Below are 20692 nucleotides of genomic sequence, written 5' to 3'. Positions count from 1 at the left end.
TTAAGATTTGCGCTAAAGTTGTTTTGATGGATCAGCTGTTATTTTTCAAAAGTTTTGCATGATGATATTCGTTTAGTTTTTACAATTTTTTCTCCAGAGAGAGAGAGAGGGAGAGAGTATGTTCTCAGTATTTTCCCACTTAGTAAGTGTTACTGGGAAAGTAAACGGACGAACCTAATGATACTGAAAAAAATGAATTTTGTTTTCAGTTATTTAATGGAGAAGGGTATTAAAAGTTCGACCTGACCGAACTTAGCGCGTTTTTTTGCTCCTTTATGTTTTTTGCAAAAATCATTACAATAAACAAACCACTTTGTTGGCTTAGTGATCGCGCGATCGCCGACTAAAACACACCATAAAGCGGATAGCTGGGAGAAAGCTGACTAACAAAAAGAAAAAAGTACAAAGAAGAAATAATTAGTTAAAAAAATATTAATAAAATTTTTTGTTACGGTTACCACCAGCAGCCAAATAAATATGTCACAGTAAGTAAAGATGAATGAAGCATAAAATGTGTGTTAAATCTTAGATTCAAAGAAAATATTCAACTGCACGAAAGAGAAAGGATAAATCATGCACCAACTTTGCGAATTCTAATATTTGCATCAATGTTAGGTCAGGTGCGAACATCCATAATAATGGTCCACTCCATCAAGTACCTCCCTCACATATGTCAAAATTTGGAATGATTACAACTTTTATAAAATGTGATGTGAGAGTCCGATTTTTTATTAACCCAAGGTAAGGTGTGAATATGGAATATATGAGTCTACTCCTTCTGTTACCTCCCCCACAAAGGGTCATAAAACCCGAAATAAACATCCGATTCCAATCAGACTTTACAGAGCTCAATATTTCCATCAACGCAAGATCCGTTATAAAGATTGTAGAGATCGGACCATTTCCTCTGGTACATCCCACACAAAGGGTCAACATTTTGAATAAGCAAAACGATCATAAAATCCGAAATAAGCATCCGGCTCTCTTCATATTTCACACATGTCATTATTTTTACTAACACAAAATCTTCTGTGAAGATGGGATATATCGGTCCACTCCTTCTGGTACCTTCCCCATAAAGGGTAAATATTTTGAGTAACCATGAAGCTAATAAAACACGAAGATCACATCAGATTCCATTCAGACTTGATGCATCTCAATATTTCGATCAACACAAGATCTGTTATAAAGATGGTAGAGATCGGACCATTTCTTCTGCTACCTCCACCACAAAGGGTCAATGTTTCGAATAACCAAAACGATTATAAAATCCGAAATAAGCATCAGACATCAGGCACGAATTATGGCCTTTAAACGACCAATGAAACCTTCACACGCAGCCCGAATGTTGTTCTGTGGTATTTTGGCCCATTCCAGCCGAAGCGCTTGCTTGAGGTGATCGACACTTTGGTATTTTTTTTGTGCCAACCTTGCTTTCCAAAATACTCCAGACACAATAGTCCAACAGATTGGTATCCGGAGATTTTGGTGGCCATTTTGGGCTGGAAATGAAGAGAGGAACCTAATTTTGTAACCATTATAGGGGCGCGTGATGAGTGCGATGGTACAGAGTCCTGTTGGAATGTCTACGGTCTGCGGCCAAAATGTTTGCGTGCCCAAGGCTTTTTTACACCCTCAAGAATATGTTCGCGGTAATATTCGGCATTTATTCTGATGCCATGGTCGATTTATACGAGCGGAGAGCGACCATCGGCTGTTATGGCGGACCACACCACACCATAGCCGGCGTTTGAGTTCTGGTGGCCAACCGAAGGTGCATATTTTCAGCTGACCTCTTTGGCAAATTCGGCAGTTCAGCACTTTCGGCCAAGCGAAGCCACTCTTTAGCTCTTTTGAGTCTATTTTCGTTCAGATGCGGTGTAAGTACTTGCTTTTTTTGGAATTTCAATGGCTTTACCCCGAGCTTATTGTGCAATATTTGCCGAATGGAATATTGTGATATGTTCAGCCTAGAAGCCATTTTTCAGCCACAGCGACGCGGGTTTCGATCAAGTCACTTCTTTACTTTTCGAACCATTTCTGCTGATGTTGGGGACTATACGAAGACTTGGAAGTGTTCACGAATTTTTTTGTCCTAGGCTGTAGTACACATTACGAACTTCAAATACGAAATTTGAAAAAGTTCCAGTGAATACTGTTGCTGAAATTATCAAAACACCTAGTATCGGGAGGGGCTATACGAGAGGTGGACCTGCATACGAAATTTTTTGCCATAGGTTGTAGTACCCATTAAGATCTTCTAATACGAAATTTGAAACGATTCCGGTGCTTAATGTTGCTGAAATCATCAAAATGCCGAATATCGGGATATATCGCTATACGAAGACGTGTACCTGCATACAAAAAAAATTTGTCATAGGCTGTAGTACCCATTACGAACTTTAAATATGATATTTGTAATAATTCAGGTAAATAATGTCGCCAAAATCACCAAAATACAAAATAAATTGATATAGAATTTTATGCTGATTAAGAAAATATATATACTTTGTGGAATACATTTTCCAAAAATGTACACATATTTCGTACAAAAAGTAGGAAGTAGTCGACATAGTCCAAATCTGACACGTTGTAATATTTATTTCAGTCTTAGGTCAGATACAAATTTGTCAATATTGACCAATTGCTTAGGAACCTCTGTCGGCAAAACCGACTGATACTATTTAACTTGTTTTTAGTTATACTTCCATAAAATGCTGAATTTTTCCCTCATATCGACTTTCAACGAGATAGCCAGCCAGCTTGAATTCTATATTATTTAATGGTCTAGTGATTAAATTGTGAAGTGGGATTATAAATCAAGTTTATAATTCGAAAATTTCGGCTCTTATTAAATCAATTAGGGATAAAATACTAAAGATTTTATTCCTATCTTTATTGGAAATCTTATTTCTAATCAATCAAATAAACGTACTTATCAAGAAAACAATTCTCAGTTGTAGTACTCTCCCAATTATAGTTTGTTTTCCAACGGTATCCCCTATTCTCTTGTGTTTTATGATTAAAGAGAACAGAGAACACGTTTCTCTCTGTTTGGTTGTGTTTGGGCGCCAACAACAGTTTGGGGGAAAAACAGCTGTTGTCTCATATGCCTCAGTTTGTATTATTGTGCTTTCTGTTCATACATACATTCAATCAGTGTTTATTTGGCTTTCGTCGGGCGTGTGTTGTTATTTGTACGTTTCTAAAGAGTATCTGGGTAGCGTTTATAGCGTTCATTAGTTAAGGTATGCCAAAGGTTCTTACTTAACCATTCCAAATACAATAAAGTTTGAGAAGATAAAAAAGTGTGTGATAAAAAGATTATTGAAGTTATTTAAATAAATTATTTGAAAAAATACTTTTTATAAGAATTTCCCAAATGGTGTTAACTAATACATAGTTTATCTGTGTATTCACGTTCACGTAGATTGAGAGAATATCAAAAATGCTCTTTAAGCAGTGGTTAAAGTGATTTGGAATAACATCCATTTTGCATCTCATTCTATTCTTTATACGAAGGATGCAATTCATATCTGAATCCTTAGTAAGACATTTTTACCAAGCCTTTAGCATCTTTAGCATTTAACATCTCCACCATCTGAGATATGAAGTTAATTGCGTTGTTCTCTTATCAATGTTGAGTTTAACCATAAGGGTTGCCAAGTTTTCGTTAAAAATAGCAACACACTATAAATGGGAAACAACGACAACTACAGTAAAAACGCATACAACAGTTTATTGAAATATTATTTTGACTTACATTATTTCTAATAAAAAAAATTCGACTGATACTATGTTACTTGTTTTTAGTTATACTTCCATAAAATGCTGATTTTTTCCCGATATCGACTGTTAGTGGGGTAGCCAACCAGCCAGCTAGAATTCTATATTATTTTATGGTCTAGTGATTTAATTATGAAGTAGTATTATTTAACCATTTTTGGAAGATATACCAAAAGAGCGGATCAATATTATCCACTTCTCATCTGAACTAATTCTTAGATTTGAACAAAATCAGAAATCTATTACAATATTTTTTGTGAACAATCTGCAAAACGTGAGGTATCAGAAGGGCTTGGACGGTATCTATCGTTTCCACACAGGAACTTGCGTTACTAAAATAATGGGATACATGAAATTCGAAGAGAATACGATACTTCTTTCGCATTTTAAATAATTAGAATTAATTATTCAGAAATTTAGAGTGTGCCGATTTATCCTATATTCACACCAGAAGGAGTGAAACGATGTTTCCCATCTCTAAACTCGATCTATGTATGACAGATAGACAGACTGACGGTCGGACAATCCCAGATCAATTCCAAATGTCGTGAAACGGATTTGGTCCAAAGAGACCTGCGGCCTAGGGTAATTTCGATGAGGCACGTTATGGCCGTATCCAATGATATATACCTCTGTATCCATACGTTTGAGGGTATATAAACGCGAAAAGTGAATTAAAAGTTAAGCTTTCTTTTTAAAATCATGTCAAAAAATAAGAACGTCTCCTTGTAGAAGGTCAGGAGGTCTTCTCCTAGAAGGCCAGAAAGTTTTTTCATAGAAGGCCAGAAGGTCTTCTCAAAGAAGACCAAAATGTCTTCTTAAAGAAAGCCAGAAGGTCGTCTCATGAAAGAACAGAAGATTTTCTCAAAGAAGGCCTGAAGATCTTCTCGTAGAAGACCAGAAGATAGTCCCCTATAAGACCAGATGGTGGTCTTCTAGAAGACCAGAAGGTGGTCTCCTAGAAGACTAGAAGGTCGCCTCCTAGAAGGTCTTTTCCTAGAAGACCAAAATGTCTTCTCATAGAAAGCCTGAAAGTCTTTTCACAGAAGGCCAGAAGATGTTCTCGTAGAAGACCAAAAGTCATCTCCTATAAGACCGAAAGGCCAGATGCTCTTTTCATAGAAGAAGAAGCCCAGAAGGTCTTCTCATAGGAGATCAAGAAGTCTTCTCATAGAAGACCTGAAGGTCTTCTCTTGGAAGGCCAGAAGGTCTTCTCATAGAAGACAAAGAGGTCTTCTCATAGAAGGCCAGGAGGTCTTCTCATAGAATGCGAGAAGATCTTCTCATAGAATGCAAGAAGATCTTCTCATGGAATGCAAGAAGATCTTCTCATAGAAGACAAAGAGGTCTTCTCATAGAAGGCCAGAAGGTCTTCTCATAGAAGGCCAGAAGGTCTTCTCATAGAAGGCCAGAAGGTCTTCTCATAGAAGGTCAGAAGGTCTTCTCATAGAAGGCCACAAGGTCTTCTCATAGAAGGCCAGAAGGTCTTCTCATAGAAGGCCAGAAGGTCTTCTCATAGAAGGCCAGAGGGACTTCTCATAGAAGGCCAGAGGGACTTCTCATAGAAGGCCAGAGGGACTTCTCATAGAAGGCCAGAGGGACTTCTCATAGAAGGCCAGAGGGACTTCTCATAGAAGGCCAGAGGGACTTCTCATAGAAGGCCAGAGGGACTTCTCATAGAAGACCAGAAAGTCTTTATATAGTAGCAGTTTTACTGTGCCATGGCAACCCTAACATGTGTTCCGCCAGATACAACACAAGAAAGACCCAACAGATGACCGGTTTTACGTTTATTTACCACACGAGAGATTTGATAAACATTTTAAATTTTTTTTATTAAAATGTACTCGCTTACGGCTAGAGTCTAAAGAGTGTCTAGAAAACTGAATTAACATATCAAAATAGAACTGTTGACGAATTTTGGAACTCTTGCACGCGTATGTTTTTTTGTTTGCGTGTATGTACCTACACATGCCAGAGAATATTGGACAATTCTCTATTGATCACACTGGAGTCCCGTGCTACCCCACTTCTATTTTTATGCTGTCGGAGACATACATGAGAACATACATACATACATGCGAACAATATGGGAATACATTTTGAGTCTAGCATTGATTAGAGTGAATTTTGTCTGTTTCAGACATACAGCAGACGCTGATGTTTTGATAAATAGTTTTGTAAACTATAAACAATGAAAAATAATACCCTCTGCTAGTTAAGTCGACCATAGTCAACCGTACTTTATTACATTTCAGAGACGAAATCTTTTAGTACCGCAAAATAAAAAATATAATAGAAAATTTATCATATTTTTTGTTTAGTTTGAACATGAGGAAGTCATTTAAAATAATTTGAAACTTATATGATGTTATGTAATGAAAATCTGGAATCACACAACATGTATGTGTTGAAAAATGGCACGTGTCGGCAATTTTATTTAGAAAAAAACTAAAATGTTTAAATTAATAGATGGTTTGGAATTTTGGGTGTTTGGGTGAATCATTCCAGCGAAGAAAATACTTCCGGTTCAACGTCTGAAGTTTTTCCGACGCGTCGGACCGCAGTAGGTCCGAATTCTGAGTAATTTTTCTGAAGAGTTTTCTTCTTGTTGTAAAATTAGAGTGGGGGTAGAGGCGTAGTAATTTTCTTAATAATGGTAAACTATTATTGATTTCAATCTATTAATTTCAAAATACCAAAACCATTAAAATTATTTTTTTTGTTTTTTGTATTTTCAGATGTTACGTTCTAATAATTTGCAGAAAATAAGGAATACATTCTTACCAGCCTTGCGGACATATAAGACTTCGGGTATACCAGAATTAACAGAGGTAAATGTAGAATCCAAAATTTAAGTATGGAATAACTATTCTAAAAAACTCTGCATTTGTATTGAAATATTCAGAATTGGGAAATTGTGTTGGAGTAAACTTTCCATTTCAAATAACTCCCAAAATCGGAGATTTTTGAATAATTATTATCAGTAAATATTGCTATAATTGGTTCCATACCATATAGTTGACACATACAGGGTGAGATAAAAAAAACTACATTTTTTTTTCAAATTTTATTGAATGAAAGCAAAAAAGGTCGGAAATAGCATCAAATTTAAGAATAAGTTTAGATTTGATCGAATTAGTCACCTTTGGCACGAATTATGGCCTTCAAACGGCCAATGAAACCGTCCCACGCTGCCCGAATGTTGCTCTCCGGTATTTTGGCCTATTCCCGGCGAAGCGCTTGCTTGAGCTGATCAACACTTTGGTATCTTTTAGTGCCAACCTTGCTTTCCAAAATACTCCAGACACAATAGTCCAACGGACTGGTATCCGGAGATTTTCGTGGCAATTGTGCGCTGGAAATGAGACGATGAACCTCATTTTGTAACCATTCTTGGATGGCGCGTGTTGAGTGCGATGGTGCTGAGTCCTGTTGGAAAGGGCATGGTCTGCGGCCAAAATTTTTGCGTGCCCAAGGCTTTAATACACCCTCCAGAATATTTTCGCGATAATATTCGGCATTTATTCTGATGCCACGTTCGATTAATACGAGCGGAGGGCGACCATCGGCTGTTATGGCGACCCACACCATCACCATGGCCGGATTCTGGCGAGTTCTGGTGCCCAACCGAAGGTGCATATTTTCAGCTGACCTCTTTGGCAAGTAAACACGCTACAAACTGCTGGACAAGGAATGTTTTCTCATCGGAGAAAACCAAATTCGGTAGTTCACCACTTTCGGTCAAGCGAAGCAACTCTTTAGCTCTTTTGAGTCTATTTTCTTTCTGTTGCGGTGTAAGTTCTTGCACTTTTTGGAACTTCAACGGCTTTACCCCGAGCTCATCTTTCAATATTTTCCGAATGGAATATTGCGATATGTTTAGCTCATGAGCCATTTTTCGGTCACTGCGACGCGGGTTTCGATCAAGTCGCTTCTTCACTTTTCAATTTCTGCTGATGTTGCTGTTTTCTTCCGTTTATTCCTTGACGTCGGGCTATGCTACCAGTATCACGGTAATGAGCGATGGTACAAGACACCAAAGATTTGTTCACATTTAAATGCTGGAGTGTTCAAACGATAGCCACTTGTGGTTTTCCAGCCGAACATAAAGAAATCATACTATCACGCTTGAATTCCATTACGAATAACTTTTCTTTCTGGAAAATTCTCACCAAAACGCTTATGTACGCTTGTAAACAATAGAATGAGCTGTCACTGGAATAATTTTAACAGCTGTCGAACGGGTGGCTTTGAAATGACAGCAGTCTGAAGTTGGTTGCTGTTTTTTCATCTCACCCTGTATGTTTTTTTAATTTACCCCTTGTCCAAAATGAGGTGATTCGATTTAGTCTATTCTTATATAGTTCGAATATGGTTTATATCCATTTGGTTTAAGACTTCCCCTCGATCATAGGCCGTATACTTATTTCAGACAGATACTGAGTAATTTTTACAAATTTTATTTTTCTCTCTTCACAGGTTCGACACAACATCAAACGAGGCAACTATGCCGAATTGAATGGCAAAGATGTGTCCTTTTTCGAATCCCTAATTGGACCCACAAATATACTGCAAGACAGTACCGATGATTTGCAAGGATATAATGTGGATTTTTTGCGTAGTGTCCGAGGTCGCAGTCAATTGGTGTTGAAACCTGGTTCCACCCAAGAAATATCGGAAATTCTGAAATACTGTAATGAACGCCGTTTGGCGGTATGTCCACAGGGTGGTAACACCGGTTTGGTGGGTGGCTCCGTGCCGGTTTGTGATGAAATTGTTCTTTCATTGGCACGTTTAAATAAAATTCTCAGCATTGATGATATAACTGGCATCACGGCCTGTGAATCGGGTGTGATTTTGGAGAATTTGGATGCCAAGACACGTGAGGCTGGGTTTGTTGTGCCATTGGATTTGGGCGCCAAATCAAGTTGTCACATTGGTGGTAATATCTCAACAAATGCTGGCGGTTTGCGGGTGATACGTTATGGAAATTTACATGGCTCTGTGTTGGGTGTGGAGGCGGTGGGTAAAATGGAAAATTATTTGGATTTCCTTTTTTTGAAGTCAAAATATATTTTCATTTTAGGTTTTGGCCAATGGAAAGGTAATCGATTTAATGTCTGATTTTAAAAAAGACAATACAGGCTATCACTTGAAACATTTGTTCATTGGTTCCGAGGGCACCTTGGGTGTCGTTACCAAGTTGGCTATCCTGTGCCCCGCCATATCTGATTCGGTGAATGTGGCTTTTTTGGGTAAGTTTTGGGAAAATATTTTGTAATGAAAAAAGGAATTAAAATACTCAATACAATATTTTTATTCCTAGCCCTTAACTCCTTTGAGGCTGTCATGCAAACCCTGAAGAATGCCAAACGTCATCTGGGTGAGATTTTATCATCATGTGAATTAATTGATGCCCCATCATTGGCAGCCAGTATAGAAAATAACAATCTACAGTGAGTATTTTTCAACACCCTCTCACTACTTCCTGCAGGGCAAGTCCTAACTGAGTTAATTTGTGTAATTCTGAACGCATAAAGGCCTGAAAAGTGTTGCTAGGAAATGTAAACCATAAAGATAAAACTAATTTATTTGCTTTTCCCTCCTCCAGATCCCCCATTGAAGGCTACCCATTCTATATGTTGATAGAAACCTCTGGCAGCAATGCCGAACATGATATGGAAAAATTAAACAATTTCATTCAATTGGTTATGGACAAGGGTGATGTAGTGGATGGCACCTATACCAGTGAACCCAGTAAAATGTTGGAAATCTGGAAGCTAAGAGAATTCATTTCGACCGCATTGACCAAGGATGGTTATTGCTTCAAATACGATATTTCTCTACCGTTGCGTTCCTTCTATGACATTGTCAAAGTGGTGGAAAAACGTGCCGGCCACTTGGCTAAACGTGTAACTGGTTATGGTCATTTGGGTGATTTGAATCTCCATCTGAATGTCTCATGTGAACAGTACTCGCCGGAATTGTATAAACTTTTGGAGCCTTTCATCTATGAATATACCGCCCAGCTGAAGGGTAGCGTCAGTGCCGAACATGGTATTGGATTTTTAAAGACAAAATATTTGAAACACTCCAAGAGTGCCGAAGCCATAAATATGATGCGTGACATGAAACAACTGTTGGATCCAAATGGTATTTTGAATCCATACAAGGTTTTATATTAAATAGAGTAGAGCTCAATGATCTGGACTGAATGTTGTAGAATATGAAATTAATTATTTGATATTAAAGAGAAATTGTAAATATATGAAAAAGAAAAAATTGTATTTGAAACCATGGGTACCACGACTGAAGCAAGAGAAAAACAATCAAGGGCTATCAGAGCTACAAATGTGGAATATTTAAAGAATAGAAAAGTACCAGGGTTATAAACATGGACTGTTTAGTACAGCACTGCTTAAAACCGTGTTCTAAAACATGAGCCGAAAAAAAGAGATAATTTAAGAGAAAACTAAAGTTCTGTTTTTCTCTATATTTTGCGATTCCATTTAATTGTTTTTAAACATAAATGTTTACCAAAATAATTTATAAAGCAAATGGATAAAAAATATTCGTATAAATAATGACTTAACACTGATTTCTTCTTGATCAGATCTACGAAAATTGGCTTTTTACTGATATATTTTTTTGTCACTAATCGCTGATTTGTAATGACTGCTTTAAAGGAATCATAAGGGGTTTTGAGGTACTATCAAAGCAATAATCTTGTATTTTTTAAAGAATATTTGTAGAAATTATCAAAAAAAAAACAATCATGAATTGTTTCTAGAAATTGCTAAGAGAGCTAAATGAATTTTAAGACAAAGGGATATTAGAGGTACAATTGTAATTCAAAACAAGTAAGCAAAGGCTACAGTCGAGCGGGGCCGACCATTGAATACCCTACAACACTATAATAAACGATACATTTTATATAGGTGAGATACTCGAAAGAATTCCACAAGATATTGTGACAAATAATAAAAGAAAACCATCAGGTTTCGTTCTCTAATTTTCGAATAATAGCAACTTTAACTAATTTGCTCATTTCCAATTTATTGGAAGATGTTGCACGTAAATGGTCTTCCTAGATCTGGAACCAATATTTCCCAAAGACCTATATTCTCTCAGAAGTGGCAAAAGATTAACATTTATTATTGGTTTTTGACTGAAACGCATCTATATGAGATACAGACATTTGACTATATTCTTGAACGAAATCAGCGTTAACGAAATAGTGAGAAGTGCGTCTTTCCTGTATTTGTGAATTCTCCAAAAAGTCACTGGAATGGTAATTTTCGTATTTTGTCTACAAAAGTTGGCAAACTATTTCACACATTGAATATTTTTGGATGGCCATCCAAAACTGCTTGGCTTTTGCAATGTGCGTGAAGATCGGGCAATAATTACGACCTGCTGACAATTTTGCAGTTTTTTGGTCCGTTTCAACCCCTAAATATATGGCGATCATCTCCAAAAAGAGAAGGCTTCTATTCTGACCCTCATCTGATCCCCATGCAAAATTTTGTTAGGATCGGGCCATAAATGCGATCTGTATATGATATCCTGATATCCTAACTACTTAGTTTCGTAGCTATAGAAATATTACCAAATGTTTAATTCAAAATGAAAATATGCCAAAAATGTGACAAAATTGAAAAAAATATGAGAAAATTTTACAAAATCAATATTTTCATCTTTAGATAGATATTTTTATGCGATTTTTTAGACGTAGTTTCTTTCCTGCCAAGAGGCCATTCTGAATTAATGAGAACTGTCGAAATCAGTTCAGCCGTTCTCGACATATAAGAGATCTTTCAAGCATATCTTCTTTGATAGACATAAATATCGCACATATTTTGCTATGTATCCGATTTGTTGGATGTTAACATCAATGTAAAGGTCAGAAGTAACCTTGTCATGGCTTCGTGATTTCGCCGGGATTTAAAATATTCGCGGTTTAATGAAAAGTGTTGAATTTTTTCAACACAAAAGATATGGTCTATTTTACCCGCTAAATATTATCCGATGACCACCCTAATTGGTAGGCTTCTTCCCCGCCCTAAACTCTAGCTACATACGAAATTCCGCGTCGATTGGTCTATAATTGCGACCTGTATAGCTACTGCAAAATCCGACTTTTTTCAGTATTTGGTCCATTTCAACCCCTAAACATTTGGCGATAATCTCCAAAAGAAATAGGGTTCTATTCTGACATTAACCCCGCCTACATTTTAAATTTCGTGAAGATCGGGCCATAGTTGCGACCTGTAGAGTGATTACAAATTAACATGGACAGACGGACAGACGGACGGACGGACGGACGGACATACATAGCTAGATCGACTCAGCTCGGCGAGCTAGGAAGATCCATATATACTTTCCTATATGGGAAATCAATATTTCGAGGTGTTACATAAATTCTGGCCCAATCAAACTTATAATATAGTGTTGTAGGGTATAAAAATGTTTGGGAAAATATTCATAGATTTTTGTGATATTTTTAGAGAACTATCAGAGCTAAGAACGTTGAATTTTCAAATATGTTTCAAAAGGGATTTTCAGAGCCCTGATAGACGAGGACTTTTTATGAATTGTTTTTGAGGAACTTACAAACCAATAATCGTGTATTTGTAAGGACATTTTTGAGAGACTATTAAAAAAAAAAAAAGAAAATGTGCGACAAAATTGAATTTTTTGAATTAGAAAGTAGAACGGCATTTTGAAAGTATTCCCCCGCTTTGGGAATTTTCGGATTAAGAATCCTGGGAATCCTTACATTTTAGGTATACAGTGTTTTCGGCAATATAACAGTTAATAATACGAGGATTATTTTGGTGAAAATGTTAACCCTCAAGGAGTTTATTTAGTCTCTTAAAAAACCGAAAAAAATCGACCGACATGGTCCATATATACAGGGTGAAAAAAAAAACTTCAACAAAGTCAAACGCCATAATTTTCACATTTTATTTTAAATTTTATTGAATGAAAGCAACAAATGTCGGAAATATCATCAAATTTTAGAAAGAGTTTAGATTTGATCGAATTGGTTACCTTTGGCACGAATTATGACCTTCAAACGGTCAATGGGTGGCGCGTGCTGAGTGCGATGGTGCTGAGTCCTGTTGGAATGTCCAAGGTCTGCGGCCGAAATGTTTGCGCGCCCAAGGCTTTAATACACCCTCCAGAATATTTTCACGATAATATTCGGTATTTATTCTGATGCCACGGTCGATTAATATGAGCGGTGACCGACCGTCGGCCGTTATGGCGGCCCTCACCATCAGCATGGCTGGCGCTTGAGTTCTGGTGGCCAACCGAAGGAGCAAATTTTCAGCTGACCTCTTTGGCAAGTAAACACGATCATTTTGTTTGTTTACAAACTGCTGGACACCGAATGTTTTCTCATCGAAGAAATCCAAATTCGGCAGTGCACCACTTTCGGCCAAGCGAAGTAACTCTTTAGCTCTTTTGAGTCTATTTTTCTTCCGTTGCGGTATTAGTACTTGCACTTTTTGGATTTCAATGGCTTTACCCCGAGCACATTTTTCAATATTTGCCGAATGGAATATTGCGATATGTTCACCTCACGAGGCATTTTTCGAAGCATTTCTGCTGATGTTGCTGTTTTTCTCCGTCCACTCCCTTGACGACGGGCTACACTACCAGCATCACGGTAACGAGCGATGGTACGAGACACAAACGAGTTATTCACATTTAAATGCTAAAGTGCTCTAACGATAGCATTTTTTCTATAGTTCTTAAAAATTTACCCTTCACATTGGGACATGAATTATTTTCCTTGCGGAGGCTTATTAAATTGATCGAATACTTATATTTGACCATTATTGTCTCCATATCATATTTTTCGCTACATAATTTTATTTTCTATTTTCTGGATTCTCTTTTGCTTGTTTATGCATCCAGATCTATTATTCCCAATTGTTTTCAACCAGTCTCTACATTTTACATTGTAGAGTCTACAATGCTGGAGGATAAAATTTTTAATGAAATGGGAATATCGTTGTTTCCATCTCTGCAAAATTAAAACCAACAAAGACAACAACAACATAAGTGCTTTGCGAACAAGTTTATTTGCTGAGTAAAGCTTTAAAAAAGCAAAGCACATGTGAAGAAGAGAGATTAAGTTTTCCTTATACTCTACATCATAGAAGGGGATATATTAGAATTGTCATTTAATTTGTAACATCTCCAAAAATGCATATTTGTTGAAATTGAAATATAATCCATATTATTATTATTTTCTTTTTGTTATAACAATGAAAACACAAATAAACTGCATTAAAATAATTCTGGTGTTAAGATTTGCACTAAAGTGGTTTTGATGGGTCAGCTGTTATCTTAGTTTTGCGAGTTTTTTCTCCAGAGAGAGAGAGAGAGAGGGAGAGAGAGTATGTTCTAAGTATTTTCCCACTTAGTAAGTATTGCCGGAAAAGTATGGGCCTGTACGAAGGCCTGGACCTGCATAGACAATTTTCTGTCATAGGCTGTAGTATCCATTACGAACCTTAAATGTGGCTAAAATCGGGAGGTACCATTATATGGGGCTATACGAAGTCGTGGACCTGCATAACCAATTTTTTGTCATAGGCTATAGTACCCATTACGAATTGTAGGTACGAAATTTGAAACAACTCCGGTGAATAACGTTCCTAAAATCGCTAAATATCGAATATCGGGGGGTAGCGTTGTATGTGGGCTACACGATATCATGGACCTATATAGATATTTCTCTTCCAGGGAGTAAAGTGCTTGGAAAGAACTTCTAGTATAGATTTTTAGACATCTATAGAAAAATTTTGCTAAAATCATCAAAATACCGAATATAGGGAGGTACCGTTATATTGGGAATATACGATATCCCGGACCTATATAGACAATAATCTTCCAGGGTATGAAGTACTCAGAAGGAAATCCTTATGTGGATTTTCAGAAATTTTTTTTTTGAAAAATTTGGCTACAATCATCAAAATACCGAATATCGGGAGGTATCGTTGTAAGGGGGCTATACGATATCTTAGACTTAGGTAGACAATTCTCTTCCAGGATATGAAGTACTCAGAAGAAAATCCTTATGCAGATTTTCAGACAATTTTATTGAAAAATTTGGCTACAATCATCAAAATACCGTTGTAAGGGGGCTATACGATATCGTGGGCCTATGCAATTCTCTTCCAGAGGATAAAGTAAACAAAGAGAACTTCTTTTGTTTATTTTCAGACAATTTCATTGAAAAATGTGGCTAAAATTATCAAAATACCAAATATCGGGAGGTGCCCTTATATGAGGGCTATACGAAGACGTGGACCTGCATTCAAAAAAAATTTTCCATAGCTTGTAGTACCCATTTGGATCTTCCAATACGAAATTTTAAACGATTCCGGTAAATAATGTTGCTGAAATCATCAAAATACCGAATACCGGGAGGTACCGATACATGGGGGTTATATGAAAATGTGGACCGACATGGCCCATTTGCGAACTTAACCTGTCCTACTGGCAAAATAAACATGTGTTCAAGATTTTAGCCTTCTATCTCAATTCGTTCGAAAGATAGCGTGATTACAACAGACAGACTTACGGACAGACCCACAGACGGACGTCACTAAATCAACTTAGAATTTTACGCTGATCAAGAATATATATACTCTGTTGGGTCTGACATGAGTATTTCGAGGAGTCATATGGTGGAGGGTATAATAAATGAATTTTGTTTGCAGTTATTTAAAAGTGAATAAAGTGCCATTTAAATATTAAATCTCTTTATATTTTTAAAGTTTGCCTTTGCCACGTGGTGAAGGGTATTAAAAGTTCGACCTGGCCGAATTTAGCGCTTTTTTACTCGTTCCTTTATATTTTTGCAAAAACCATTACAATAAACAAACCACTTTGTTGGCTTAGTGATCGCGCGATCGCCGACTAAAACACACCATAAAGCGGATAGCTGGGAGAAAGCTGACTAACAAAAAGAAAAAGTACAAAGAAGAAATAATTAGTTTAAAAAAATATTAATAAAATTTTTTGTTCGGTTACCACCACCAGCAGCAACAGCCAAATAAATATGTCACAGTAAGTAAAGCTGAATGAAACATAAAATCTGTGTTAAATCTTAAATCTTAGCAACAATTAATGCCATTAATCGGCAAAAAATGAAAGTCAAGGTCAATTATGACAGTAACACAAAAATTACAACAACAAGGGCATAGCACGATTTATAAATGATAATGAAGTAAAAATAAAAGACATTAGATTTTTGTTAAACTGCTGTATAATTGACCTCCTTTCTTCTTCCCGCCTTGTCTCAGTGCCTCGTTTTTTTTTTTTGCAATTAAATGCCATTAACAATTGATTTTTATTTTACAGAAAAGCTGATATTGCCTTGATCGGCTTGGCCGTCATGGGTCAAAATCTAATATTGAATATGGATTCAAAGGGTTTCGTTGTCTGTGCCTACAATCGTACTGTGGATAAGGTAATGTTGGCGGATTTGAAATACATGCACATATAGGTTTGTATTAACAAAAAAAATCTCATGATTTCAGGTTGAACAATTCCTGCAAAATGAGGCTAAAGGCACAAAGGTCATTGGAGCTACATCGTTGGCTGACATGGTCAGCAAGTTGAAAACTCCACGCAAAGTCATGATGTTGGTGAAAGGTGAGTGGTGTTTAAATCACGCATGAAACTGGGTATCATAGCAATGTCATTACTTTTACATTTCGATTTAGTTTTTAAGTTTTTATTCTATTTACTTAGAGAAATCAATGTCAGCACTTCATTCAATATGAATTTCATATGCACTTTACACATACACATTCGTATAGAACCTGCATATGAGTGCCTATCAAAACGCATATCATTATCGAGACGCTCTCCCTCTGATTACATTGCGGTTTGTTCTCTCGCTCTTTCTCAACACACATTTTTATTAACCTTTTGATTTGACATTGTTAAGTAGTCGCAAAAGCGTTTCTTTTACTTGCCTTTCAAAGTTCCCAATGAATGAGTCGTTCCATATGACGTTATACACGTCACGCCAGATTCTAGCTTATTGCAACGTCATTGTTTGAGCAGCAATAATCATCTGGTTCGAATGAAAGGGGGGAAGCTGTAATGGTGTATAAAGTAATATTTTGATTTTAAAGATGGAATTGCTATTACATCTCGAAATTAGAATTTATATTCTATTCCAAGACATAGAGGTATAAAGATAGGACAAATCAGAGTCAAAATCTTGAGACCAAGTTTGATCTACCTCTGTTGTTATATTATTACAATATACTCAACAATTTTAAGTGGGTTTAAAAGCAAATGCAATTTTCAATTAATTAAAAAAAAAATGATAGATCTATCTGGTTACTTTTGCTCCAGGAATTGTGGAGCAGCTTCCTTCTGAGAGAATAAGGTAGTTTTACTCTCTTTTGCAAAAAACTGTGAAAAGTAAACAAACGGAATCTCTGCATAAACATGAAAGTATTTAGCTGATTTGTCAAAACAAAACGATTTGCCATAAAAAGAAGTGAAGCCCACAAAAATTAACATTTAAAAAAGCAGCTATGTTTGGCTGGGCCGAACTGTAAATACCCTCCACCATTTTGAAGGAAATTTAAATACCTCTGAAATGAAACCCCTTATATGGGGGCTATACGAAGACGTGGTCCTGCATGGACAATTTTCGGTCATAGACTATAGTACCGATTCCGAAATTAACATACGGAATTTGAAACAATTCCGGTGGGTAATGCTGCTAAAATCATCAAAATACCGAATATCGGGAGGTATCGTTATATGGGAGCCATGTCATAGGATGTAGTATCTATTACGAAATTTGAAACAATTCTACTGAATATTTCGGCGAAAATCATCACAATAGCGAATATTGGGAGGTATCGTTATATTGGGGCTATCCCAAGACGTGGACATGCATACGCGAGGTTTTTGCTATTACGAACTTCAACTACGAAATTTTTAACAATTCCTGTGAATATTGTATTTGGGACTTATACGAAGATCTGAACCAGCTTAGACAATTTAGTGTCATAGACTATAGTACCTACAAAGAACTTCAAATACGAAATTTGGAACCATTTCGGTTAATAATGTCGCTAAAATTGTCAAAATACCGAATATCGGGAGGTGTCGTTATATGGGGACTATACGAAGACGTATACCTGTGGTGGGTATCGTTGTATGTGCGCTATAGAAAAACGCGGACCTAAATATTCAATGTTCTGGCACCGGAGCTAGAATCCATAATGACCAACAAGTATCAATTTTTAGACAAATCGCTGAAAAAATGTGGCGAAAATGATCAAAATGGACCTAAATATTCAATATTCTGCCACCGGAGCTAGAACTCAATATGACTTACATGTGCCAATTTTTAGGCAAATCCGTTAAAAAATGTGGCGAAAATCATCAAAATACCGAATTATATGGCGGCGGCGGCTCATTTTCAATACCAATCATCCTAGACTCAATACAAATTGTTCTGCCAAATGTTGAGGCTCTACGTAAAATAATGTGGGCTGTATCGTGCTTTCAACAGACAGACGGACATCGTTAAATCGACGGAGAATTTTATTTTGGGGTCTACTGTCTGGCCGTACCACTATATGGGGCTATACGAAAACTGGGCCCGGTATAGCTTATTTTCAATGCCAATCATCCTAGACACAATACAAACTATTGTGTCAAATTTCAATTTCGAGCCTCTACGTTAAAAAATATGGGCTGTATGGTCGAATATATATACCTTTTGCTGTTTCCGATGTACATTTGTATGTGCTACAAACGGATGAGGGTGGGTATACAAATTAACGCTCAACCCCATTTGTTATAAGGTTTTCCCCATGATAATGATTAACATTGGGGCTTAACTGCACCTGAATGATTTTGAAACTTCCATTTCAACTCCCATTTTATCATTTAAATAATAATAGAATCCGGGTGTTTTGATCAAGTCTAATATTTTGCTTTACAGTAAATCCATATTCTCTTGATTTTTTCTAATTCTCGTTAAACTCAAAACAGCCGTCATTTCATTGAAAAGGAAACTCTTTGGAAACTGTATTATTTCGAAAATATCATAATCAAATAATTTTAATTTTTAAACTTCTCTTCTTCAGATTTCCAATTTCTTGCATTTCTTTATGTTCCGATATCACCGTACATAATTATTTTCCTCCATATCATCAGTATCCATATACTTCCTATATCAACTCTTCATTTTATGTTCCATTATCTCAAATCCTATTCATTTTCCTATTTTTGTCTCTGGCACTTGACTGACAAAAAATGTAAATTCCTTCCTTTATATAGCCGGTCAAGCTGTAGACAGTTTCATACAACAACTTGTACCTCTGCTCTCACCCGGAGACGTTATCATTGATGGTGGCAATTCGGAATATTTGGATACCGCACGTCGTTGTGATGAGCTAAAACAAAAGGGTATACTTTTTGTGGGCTCCGGTGTTAGTGGTGGCGAAGAAGGTGCCCGTTATGGACCCTCACTTATGCCCGGTGGACATCCGGAGGCATGGCCTTTAATAAAACCCATCTTCCAGGCCATTTGCGCCAAGGCTGGCAATGAACCCTGCTGCGATTGGGTGGGTGAAGGTGGTGCTGGTCACTTTGTTAAAATGGTTCACAATGGCATCGAATACGGCGATATGCAATTGATTTGTGAAGCCTATCACATAATGACAAGTTTGGGTTTGAAACCCGATGAAATTGCCCAACAATTCGATAAATGGAATAGTGAGGAATTGGATTCATTCCTTATTGAAATTACAGCAGATATTTTGAAATATAAAGATGATAAGGGTTATCTGTTGGAACGTATTCGTGATACTGCCGGACAGAAGGGTACTGGAAAATGGACAGCCATAGCGGCGCTGCAATATGGTATTCCGGTGACACTAATTGGTGAGGCGGTGTTTTCAAGATGCTTGTCAGCTCTGAAGGATGAACGTGTGGCGGCCAGCAAACAATTGAGTGGACCAAATACTCCCATCAAAGTTGATAATCTCAAGGAGTTTTTGAATGACATAAAACATGCCTTGTACTGTGCCAAAATTGTTTCCTATGCCCAAGGTTTTATGTTGATGCGTGAGGCAGCCAATGTCAGTAAATGGAATTTGAATTATGGTGGCATTGCCTTGATGTGGAGAGGTGGTTGTATTATTAGAAGGTAAGTACTTAGAAGAGAATTTAGTTATGCAATTTATGTTCTATTCCCATTCTTTACAGTGTCTTCTTGGGCAACATTAAAGAGGCCTATGAAAAGGATCCCAAATTAACAAATCTCCTGTTGGATCCCTTCTTCAAGAAGGCCATTGCCACTGGTCAGAATTCATGGCGCCAGGTGGTATCTAAAGCCTTTTTATGGGGTGTTCCTGTACCTGCCTTATCCACAGCTTTATCCTTCTATGATGGCTATCGTTCGGAACGTTTGCCAGCCAATTTGTTGCAGGCTCAACGTGATTATTTCGGAGCCCACACCTATGAGTTATTGGGCCAGGAGGGCAAGTTTGTCCACACCAATTGGACCGGAACTGGTGGCAATGTTTCGGCCAGTACTTATCAAGCTTAACGGTGTATTAAAACTAAAAATTAAATAAATAAATTTAAATTTCCGTACACAAATAACTCGAATGCTTGCTGTAAATGGATAGGTGGATTAACGTAACAAAAATCGTTTTGGAATCAAAATAATCATCCATTACATCATACTAAAAAATAATGTTGTAATTCATTTCTACTTTTGTAAATTGGTAATCATTCCTCCTTGTATATCATTCGTATATTCTTAAATATATATGTACAAATTGTATAAACGAACATTATTTTATACACACACGAAAAATAAATTATATTAAAA

General features: G+C 36.8%; 2 protein-coding genes across 4 annotated transcripts; both read left to right on the top strand.

Annotated features, from left to right (window-relative positions):
* Positions 1-351: 351 nt before the first annotated feature.
* On the top strand, positions 352-20677 carry LOC101897293 (6-phosphogluconate dehydrogenase, decarboxylating). Of its 2 annotated transcripts, XM_005183850.3 has the most exons (6): positions 357-463; positions 15849-15879; positions 16174-16282; positions 16353-16467; positions 19132-20002; positions 20062-20676. In XM_005183850.3, the coding sequence occupies exons 2-6, from the start codon at positions 15872-15874 to the stop codon at positions 20402-20404; spliced, it is 1446 nt and encodes a 481-aa protein (XP_005183907.2). In that variant the 5' UTR covers positions 357-463; positions 15849-15871; the 3' UTR covers positions 20405-20676. The 2 variants fall into 2 exon arrangements, with proteins under 2 accessions (XP_011292656.1, XP_005183907.2); XM_011294354.3 differs by lacking the exon at positions 15849-15879 and having other exon boundaries at positions 352-485; positions 20062-20677.
* LOC101898784 (D-2-hydroxyglutarate dehydrogenase, mitochondrial) lies at positions 469-10076 on the top strand. Of its 2 annotated transcripts, none has more exons than XM_059120948.1 (6): positions 469-485; positions 6528-6620; positions 8269-8811; positions 8876-9044; positions 9116-9245; positions 9401-10076. In XM_059120948.1, the coding sequence occupies exons 2-6, from the start codon at positions 6528-6530 to the stop codon at positions 9972-9974; spliced, it is 1509 nt and encodes a 502-aa protein (XP_058976931.1). In that variant the 5' UTR covers positions 469-485; the 3' UTR covers positions 9975-10076. The 2 variants fall into 2 exon arrangements, with proteins under 2 accessions (XP_058976931.1, XP_058976930.1); XM_059120947.1 differs by lacking the exon at positions 469-485 and adding an exon at positions 3145-3248.
* Positions 20678-20692: the final 15 nt, after the last annotated feature.

The sequence above is a fragment of the Musca domestica genome, unplaced genomic scaffold, assembly GCF_030504385.1.
Source record: "Musca domestica strain aabys unplaced genomic scaffold, Musca_domestica.polishedcontigs.V.1.1 18, whole genome shotgun sequence".
NCBI lineage: Eukaryota > Metazoa > Arthropoda > Insecta > Diptera > Muscidae > Musca > Musca domestica.
This window is presented reverse-complemented; position numbering and strand designations above follow the sequence as displayed.